Genomic DNA, 10063 nt, shown 5'->3' with positions numbered 1-10063 from the left:
TACAAGTACTTGATATTTTTATTGCCTCATGCACTGAGGTGTTCTGCAATAAAAATACAATGAAGCTATCAGAAAAGATACAAACATAAGGAAATTACAGCGAACATATTACTTCATAGTATTACACTTGTAAAACTTTATTTCTAAACTCTTAAAATTATTTTTTCTCAACCCAATTCAATACAGGAAAGCTAAAACACAATCCTAGCTGATGGAAAAGGGGTTGTAGTTCAAAGAATTCCATTCTAAGTAAATCAATGGAATAACAACATATCCAACTATGCTACCTATATATCAAATTTTTCTTCACAGATATTGTGTCCATGTTCTTCATAGTCTTCTCTAGTTACTATCATGTCTTCAAAATCATCATTTTCAGAAATGAGCTTCCCACCTTCCCAAGAATAAGTGATAGGGCTGGAAAATGAAAGTTATTATTACTGCTCTATAGATTCATTTAAAATAGAAATATGCAGTGATGATTTCCAAGACTTTTATTTAGCCATACCTATTTAAACTACATTTTTGATTGCTAAATCAAACCATCCAGCTCCAGAGAAGTTAAGAAACACAGTCTGAAACTTTAGCAGGGCTAGCTGACTTGGGTTTTAAAACGGGGCCTCTTTGAAGGCAGGTGTGAAGAGGGAACAACATGGATATGCTTTGTATTTACTTTGCACAGATAGTAATTCTTTAATAGTATTTAAAAATACTCCTTAAAAATACTTTTTTAAAAGTAGACTTTTTTTGGTATATTCAAAATATACTTGTTTTGTCTCCACTCTTTCTGTAAAGATGTTACCCCTTCTAACCCCTGAAGTGGTGTATTGATAATGACACGGCAGCATTCAGATGCTGAAAATTCTAAGTAAAAGACCAAGTTCTAATCTTACATACTTACAATACAGTCTTATTTATCTGTTTGCAGTAAAAAGGCTGACTCTAAAAACAATTCCTTAACTTTATTAGGTAAAGTACAGAGCAAAGAGGTGATCGCTAGTTTATATGGCTTGTCTGAAAGCCATATAAATATAGATGTGTACACTGATTTAAAACATCCTTTTTGCACAATTTTTGTTCACTTAATATTTAAATTACTGCCTTTACTCAATCTACCTTCTTAATCAGCAAAAGAAACCCTACTTTATTGTTTGTTCTGCTAGAAAGATAAGCCCCCTTCTATTTATTAGTTTAGGACTTACTTTTCAGGAAGAACAACGGAAACATCATAGTCAGTTGGCGTAAGACATCTAACTTCAGAATAAACCCGATCTCTGAAGCCTGGAAAAAGGGTGTTTCCCCCAGTCAGAACTATGTTCTTGAAGAAATGAGGCTGCATTTCTGTAAAATAATTATGTAAATATGTAGTTAAGAGATGGAACATAAATCTAAAGATTAAAGGTGGTAATTTTTCCAATTTTGTTATCAATTTAAACAGAAGTAAGAAATATGCATACAAAAAATTTATGATCATCTAAACAGCATATCAGTTAAACAGAAATATGAGAAGGTGATCAATCACCCTATGTTCTCTCTGATTTCAGAATTTGGCCTTGATAACTACTGTTTTCTTGTATTTATTAAATTTCACAATCACCAACACAATTTCCCCTTTCAAGAGGGATTTTAAACGAGGGCTTTTTAAGACTACATTAATAGCCTAAATGCTGCCATATTAACATGGCATCATAAAACCTATGAAAATCTTCTTTGTAATAATAATTACCTATACATAATCTATGAAATTAAAGCCTTAGTATTACTTCTGACAAACAGCAGTCAGAAAGGTTTTACTCTTTGATGCTTAAATGACTGACTTTTGGTCAGTTTCACACCAATGAAACCAAGCCATTACAACATCCCTCCTTCTCCCACTCCCCTGTCCTTTTCAAAATACTTTCAGGATATACCTTCAGGTAAATTCTGAATAGAATAAACAATGGCTTCAGGAATTCCCATCTCTTGAATACCAATATCCGAAGGATGGAAAAGTATTTCTGGAACTGCAAATCTTTCATTTGTTAGACGAAGTATTTGTTCACCGGTCTTGTATTTTCCACTTAACACCATCTCTTCCCTTGGCTAAATTAAAGACATGAATAGTATCCACTGCTTAAGAAAAGAAATCACATCCTAGAAAATTCAGCTGATCTATTTCATGTCCTCCAGAGGTAGGCAGTGTATGCTGCCATTCTCATATCATCTATCAGCAACTCTTTTAAAAATAATGCACACTCCAGTTTTAAATCTGAAGTGACTTTGCTCTTACCAACTGCAGTTTTGCCCAAAGCAAAATAAAGCTAGGTAGGCATGAGAGTAGCCTTAAAGTATAGGACTGCTTTCAAAACTATGGCTGGCTCAGTAAATGAGATAAAACTGTTAAACTGTCTTCACTGATATTTCAGGCTCTTCTATAACATTGAACTTTCAATCTTATTTGGTGTTTAAATGTAATTCAGAGAAACTTACAAAAAAAAACCATCAGAGTAGAGAAAACATTTCCTAACTTAATGTTCAAAATCTTAATAATGATATGGATAAGTTATATGACAGAGCACAAACAGAGAAAGCTACAATTGTTAAATAATAGAACATAAAATGCTATGCTGAAAAAACAGTATTTTGTTGTCATCCCAATTTACTGAGGAAAAACTTTACCAATTAATGGATAGCAAGAAAGATGCTACAGTACAGTATTAGAAAAAAGGGAGTATTTTTAACTTCTCCACTAGACTTGTGCAGGAAACAGCCAAAAAACTTCAGAATTATTATTACCTTACAAAATCCTTTTTTAATTGTGCTGAAGTCTGGCAAAACATAATCTACCATTACAGTATTTTCCTCTCCTTTCAATCTGAAAAAGAATGTAAAATTCAACGGAATAAAAAACAAGTTCTAAGTTCCAGCTATTTTATACGAACAAGACTTCTTTAACTTAGCTGGAAAGTTTTCTGATAAGAGTACAGTTTTGTTTGTACAAACAGATTATTCTACATTTAGTACCATCGCATACATACTTGGCAATGTCCATGTCTTTGTAAAAGTCTTGAGAAACATAACACACATCTTCTTTCACTTGATTAATTACATGTGTTTCATCCATAACATGTAGCTGCCTGTGAACAACAAAAACCAAAACCACAGAAGTTTGAGAATAATTAAGTGTTCCCTTTCCTGTCCAGTTTTGCTCTGGAACTGAGCAACCATTGTTTTTCAGCCACAGGAAGCTACTGTCTCAATATCTAAACTTGCATTCAATTTACAAAAGCATTCCTGACCTACTGGAGCTTAATATTGTCCTGTTTCACAGTTCAGTAAATACATCAACCTGCATTTGCCCACTGTCTTGCTAACAAGCACAGCTGTAATCCTGCCAGTAGCTCTTTGGTAAAGACCTTTACCTAGATATACTTCGAAGCTGAAGGATCCCAATGAAAGGTTGATCCTACTGCATTTTATTTTGCAGTATTGATACAATCAGTCAGCAAACTGACTGATGATCTACTCAGAAAATATGTTAAGACTTGTATAATTGTGAACAGGTAACCTCAACAACTTCAAAAACACTGGCACTTTGAAAAATAACAGCCTAATTCTTCAATCTTAATTCATCTTGATCTTAAGGTCAAGATGGTAGCTAGCAGATTATAACAGACAAAAAATTCCCTTCTCCTTTAAACAGCAATTAATCTAAAATTCACAGAACCAGTAAGAATACCCCATAAACTTCTAGCTCATTTCATACCAAGTTTCAGAGTGAAAATTAGGATTCTTTACCTGTAAGAGATGATCTCCTTTAGATGGTTGGTTAAGAGTTTCCCTCCAACATTAATCCTACAGAAAAAGAATAGCATGAGGAATTCTGTCATTATTAACTTAAGGCACAGCAAGCAGTTCTTCTAGAAAATATATACTGCAGTATACCTGATGATTGCCTCTTTTTTCTTTTTACTTCTGCAGTAAGGTACAATGTGGGTAAAAGAGTATCCGCTATCCACGATGATACAACACAGCTCAGATGGATTATCCCGGAAATACCTGTGTGCACTAAGAGCTCCAGCTGAAATACAAAAGATTGAATTCCATTTTTTTATGAACATTTAGAATTCACAGTGATATGAAGGTGTACTTGCTTCATATTTTACATGCCTTTGACAGACTTTCAAGACCTCAATACATAGTAATACAGCCACTGCATTAATTCATTTTGGCAGTGGATAAAATTATTATATATGGTCCTATTTAATATTTTTCAGGAATTCCAGTCCATGTTCCATTTCCTCTTAAGTCTAATCACACTGATCATGCTACAAACTTATCAAACTTATCAAAAGGAGTATCCTGTGTCCAGTTACCTGTCAGAAGGGTGGTATGGTTGTTTACACATTCCCTTGGAGACACCATACATTTCATAATCATAATGCTGTATTTTATTTGCTAACACATAACAAAACCAAACAAAAAACCAATCCTACCCCCCTAAAAAAGGAAAGCTATCAAAGACTTCATGCAAAGTTTTGGTAGAATTCTTTACATGTTATCCTGATCCAAAATCCATCTGTTATTTCTGTCATCCTTACTCTCCTCAGATTTCCTGTCCTTATATACCATGATACTCTTTAGGAAGTAATACAGGACTACAGCTGGAATTTGTAAAAGATATAATTTTTAAAATGTTTAATCCACTTTTACTCAAGAGCCAGGAAGCAACTGAAGTAATATTTTTTACTATATATATATCTGTGTATGCATGCGTGCTTGCTAATTCATTTATTTAAAGAGTTAAGTTTCAAAATACATAAATGCAAACTGGAAGGAGACATACTCACCATTTACTCTAAGAACTGCTTGAAATTGATATTCTTCAAATAGAATTTCATTCATAGATTCTTGTATTGAAGTGAAGTTAAAATAAGGTTCGGTAATAATTATATTGGTATCTACAAAATCCACCTATAAAAAACATATTGTCAGTACATAAAAGGTAAAAATTAAATAAAAATCCCTTACCCTCTTTTGTAGCACTGGAAGGTCATGTGAATCTGAAGTCATGATTACCACCTGCCATATCTGTTTGTAGAAGCTAGACTTAGAATGTTTTAGCTTTTTAAGGGCTTCATGATCAGTGATACAAATTTATCTAATTAATGGGTAAAAAACATAATAGAAGGCAACACTTTCATACATATCCTGATTCTGTTTCCATCCTTTCAAATTGTAATCCAACATTTTAAAGGGACACCACAAAGGAACACTACAATTTTAATGTAAAATACTTTACACTAATCCTGTCAGCTACAGAAAAGTAAGTCTCCTTGACAGCTCAGCACTTGCACCACAGATTACTTGTCTAATAACCAAAGCCCTGTACAGTGAAGAAACAATAATAAAACTCCCAGTGGCCTCTACTGAGGCCAGCAAAGGATCCTGGATTTTCCATGTTTACCAGTACCTAAAACACGCTGTTAGAGAGGACTTAATACGGTTACTTCAATCATAACTGGATATGGCCCTAAAAACATTACCAGCTGTATCTCTCTGTAGTCTTCACTTGTGAAGAAGAATTAAAAACAAATTCTCAAAACCATAATTACATTGAATACAGTTCCAAAATGAAAATGGAATTTATGTATCAAAAGCCAGCACTTTATATTTTAAATATAAAAATGTACAGAGACTAAGTTGATTTGAGGGATTACTTTCATTCTCAGTACGCAGGTGTTGGAAAAAACTCAAGCATTTCCAGAAAACGTAACATTTTTAAAAGAAAAAAATTAAAAGAAAGTCTTAATAGACTTCCTGTGCTAAATCCAGCTTGTGTGATATGAAAAAAATAAAGCATCAGATATTTATATTTTATACATTTAAGTTATTCAGAGGTAGAAAATGGCTAGCCAAAGATGATTACTAAATGTGTATGTATTTTGGCCTACTGACCCAGCTCATCCCTCCCTTTTACATTTACTATTTCTTGATCTCTTAACTACATTGTATCTGTCTGTGATTATTTTTTATTAACTTGACCTCTTAATTATATTGATATGAATTTCTTATGTGAGCTGCACTGAGTACATACCTACAAGACTAAAAAATTTAAATAATTTTCAAAATTCTACACCAGAACTCAAAAACGTTTGCAAAAACTTAAATCCCTGTGATTTCTAATTGCAGGCACTTTCAAAAAGAACAGTAAGATCACTTGTTCTACTTAATATTTGTTAATTCCAGTAGTCAGTATTTAATCTACACAAAATATGTAGTTAAGAAAAGACTCTTACTTGGTACATTTCTTTTCCAAAGAGATAATCCCAAACCTGTCTCTGAACATCCCAGTTCACCAAGTAACCCTGTAGGAATTTAGAAACAAATTTACACTATTTAGAAAAAAAAAATCATACTTTAAAAAAACAGTCAACAATTGAGACTAGTAATATTAAAAAATTGAGAGTTAAAATGTCTAAATTTACATTTTTAGGCTAAGGAGTAATTGTTACATAGTATTAAGGTATGTTACAAATATTCCCCATTGATACTTTGATTACTGCACTACAAAAACAATGTACATGATGTTTTCTGTATACATTATTGTTTTTGGCATAAGTTTGTCAGTCTTCAGTGCCAGGGAAGCAGATTATGGAGCAGATTACCTGGAGTGCCACCACCCAGCATGTAGGGGACATACAAGTGATCAGGTCTGGTCAGCATGCAGCTTGATTAACTTGTTGTTCTCCTATGACAAGGTGCCCCACTGATTGGAGAAGGGAATGGATGTGAATGTTGTCTATGTGGACTTTACCAAAGTCAGTAAAGTCTTTGACAGCAGTTCTCACAGCATTCTCTGGAGAAGCTGGCTGCTCATGCCTTGGGTGGATGAACTCTTTGCTGGGTAAAAGACTGGCTGGATGTCCAGTCCAGAGAGTGGCACTGAATGGTGCCACATCCACTTGGCATCCCATCACCAGTGGTGTTCCCCAGGGCTCAGTACTGGGGTCCCTGTTATCAACAATCTGGGCAAGGGAATCAGGTGCACCCTCAATAAGTTCACAGAAAGCACTAAGTTGGGTAGGACTGTTGATCTGCTGGAGGGTAGAAAAGCTCTGTAAAGATTTCTGGATGGGCTGGATTGATGGACTGAGGACAATCTTCTCATGTTTAGCAAGGCCAAGGGTGGAGTCCTGCACTTGGATCACAAAAACCCATGCAGCACTGCTGGCTTGGGGCAGAATAGCTGGGACATTGCCCAGTGGAAAAGGACCTGGGGATGCTGGTTGGCAGCCACTGAGCGTGAGCCAGCTATATCACATTCTTTCACAGCCCAGGTGTGGCTGGTGGCCAAGAAGGCCAAGAGTACCCTGGCCTGTATCAGCAATAGAGTGGCCAGCAGGATCAGGGCAGGGATTGCCCTTCTGCACCAGGCACTGGCGAGGCCACCCCTAGACTCCTTCTTTCAGTTTTGGCTCCCTCCCAACAAGAAAGACATTCTGAAGGACTGAAGCAAGTCCAGAGAAGGGCAACAAAGCTGGTGAGGGGTTCAGAGAACAAATCCTGTGAGACCAGCTGAGGGAGGCTGTCTAGCCTGGAGAAATGGAGGCTCAAGGGGGACCTTATTGCTCTCTGCAGTGACCTGAAAAGAGGTTGTAGTGATGTGGTGGTTTTGTCTCTTCTCCGAGGTAACAAGTGACAGGACCAGAGAGAATGGCCTTAAGTTGCACCAGAGAATTTTAGACTAGAAATATTTTCTCACCAACACGGCTGTCAACTACTGGCAGAGGCTGCCCAGAAAACTGGCTGCATCACCACCCCTGGAGGTATTTAGAAGATGTGCAGATGTGCACTGAGGGACATGGACAGTGCAGGGTTAACTTTTGGACTTGATGATCTTATGATCCTGATGAGATCCTGATGGTCTTTTTCAACCTAAACACTTCTATGACTGTTAAACTTCACACTGCTGACTGATTCTTGTATGACACCACATATAACCCACAGTTGGGGCATACAGTATGAAAACTATTCCTTAGAACAATTCACATTGGGCTTTAACGTTAAACTGAAGATATCTTACTTTCTGAAAGGGAAGAATATAAAAAAGACCAGAGGGATCCTTAATTTCATCCAGTTGATTTGCCGTAAAGGTTTTCAAGCGTGCAGTCTTTGACCTGAATTGACAGTTGGGAATAACGCTGGAAAAGATTGGGAAGTTTCCTATTAAATATGGTATGAGACACATTCACTTTCTTTAAGCCACTTTCATAAACAGTGTACTTTCAATAATATTTTTGCTGATGTATTTTGGCTTTAGTCCATTAGCTGGAGCCAGTCGTGAGGGAAATCTTAAATTTCTGACAACTCAGGTACAGACGAGACACTTTTTGGAAAACCAAATACCACCCCCCACCTCCGCCACCTCCTGCACAGCAGGAAGAGCGCCAGGGGCTCTCCCCCCACGCCGGCCGGTGGGGCACGGTGTGACACAGAGGGGGGCACGGTGTGACACGGCGCGGCACGGTGTGACAGAGGGACAGAGTGTGACACGGCGGGGCAGGGTGTGACACACAGGTGCACGGCGACACACAGGTGCACGGTGTGACACGGCGGGGCAGGGTGTGACACACAGGTGCACGGTGACACACAGGTGCACGGTGTGACACGGCGGAGCACGGTGTGACACACAGATGCACGGTGTGACACGGAGGGGCACAGTGCGCAGCGCGGCGCCGCCGCAGGGGCGGGCCCGCAGCCGCCGCAGGGGCGGGGCGGGGCCAGGCCGCGCCTCTCCGCAGCGAGCGCAAGCGCGCTGCGCGCCCGCGCGCCGGTGAGCGGCCGTGGGCGCGGGGGAGCGGGGCCGGCGGAGAGCGGCGGCGGCAGTGGTGAAGCCGTGAGGGGACGCCCAACGCCCGCCCCGCCCCGTCCCGGCCTCTCACCTGACGTTCGCGTGGCTGTAGCCGATCTTGGCGTTGTAGGCGCCGTTATCCAGCACCAGCGTCGCCATGTTCCCCACGGCGCCACGGCCGCCGCCGTCCCAGTATAGATCCGCCACCGCCGTGGATCTGTACGGTGACCATAGAGCGGAGGAGCAGCGCGCGCGTGGCCGCGGGACGCGGGAGTGCCGGCAGCGCTCCGCCTCTGCCGCGAGGCGCGCGCCCTGCCGGTGACGCTGGCGGAGCCGCGGGAGCCATTGGCCGGGCGTGACCCGGCAGCGCTCGTCACACGGTGGGCGGGGAGGTGACACGGCGTCACCGCGGTCAGCGCCCGGCCCGGGAGCGCGTTTCACCGCCGCCGTCAGTCCCGCGGCGGCGGCACCGACGGCTGGGGACAAGGCGGGGGTGGTTAGGGCGAGAGCCCGGTGTGGCGGTGGTTTAAAGGTACACACTGCCTCGGGTGACCCTGCCGGCTCGGGATGCTGCGGTGCGGGAGCGCCGCGCCTCGAGATAAAGGTGCTGAGTGACGATGTCATTGAGAAATGCGGAGCAACACGGGCCTGGGCTGTGAAAGAATGTGACACAGTGGAAAGGGGGACAACTCTAAATTCCATCATCATTGTTTTACTGTTACAGAATCACAGAATCAATTCGGTTGGAAAAGACTTGAGATCACTGAGTTCAACTTATGACTGAACACCATGACGCTAATGGATGGCCTTTCTTTAAACACCTTCAGGGACGGTGACTCCACCACCTCCCTGGGCAGTCCATTCCAATGTCTAATCACCATTTCTGTGAAACAATAACAACAAGTTCTGGTGCAGTTTAAGAGTAAGTCCTCTCATCTGTCCCTGGTTGTCTGGGAGAAGAGACCAGCCCCCAGCTGCCTACAACCTTCCTTCATGTAGAAAGTCTTTCAAAGCATGCATAATTAACACTTTCATTATAAATAGTATGGAAAACAGTGCTATTGGAATTCTCTGTTGCTGACCAGCTTTTGTTTTACTGAAGTCTGTGTAGTATAGCAGCACACACCTTTATAGAATCATAGAACCATAGAACAGCACCAGGTGGAAGAGTGCTGAAAGATCATCTGGTCCAACCTTTCATAGTAAAGGGAACCATGATGAGATAATCTA

The 10063-nt window shown here is 40.2% G+C and overlaps 1 protein-coding gene across 1 annotated transcript; it reads right to left on the bottom strand.

The window, feature by feature from the left end:
- On the bottom strand, window positions 1-9125 carry ACTR6 (actin related protein 6). The gene is made up of 11 exons (XM_036401334.2): window positions 8925-9125; window positions 8066-8183; window positions 6279-6347; window positions 4830-4953; window positions 3925-4060; window positions 3778-3834; window positions 3018-3116; window positions 2776-2854; window positions 1911-2082; window positions 1203-1341; window positions 1-417 (listed from the first exon to the last, which is right to left on the bottom strand). The coding sequence occupies exons 1-11, from the start codon at window positions 8990-8992 to the stop codon at window positions 288-290; spliced, it is 1191 nt and encodes a 396-aa protein (XP_036257227.1). The 5' UTR covers window positions 8993-9125; the 3' UTR covers window positions 1-287.
- Window positions 9126-10063: the final 938 nt, after the last annotated feature.

This window comes from Molothrus ater, chromosome 5 (assembly GCF_012460135.2).
Source record: "Molothrus ater isolate BHLD 08-10-18 breed brown headed cowbird chromosome 5, BPBGC_Mater_1.1, whole genome shotgun sequence".
In the NCBI taxonomy this organism is placed as follows: Eukaryota; Metazoa; Chordata; class Aves; order Passeriformes; family Icteridae; genus Molothrus; species Molothrus ater.
Note: the sequence above shows the minus strand (reverse complement) of the source record. Positions and strands in the feature narration are given on the sequence as shown.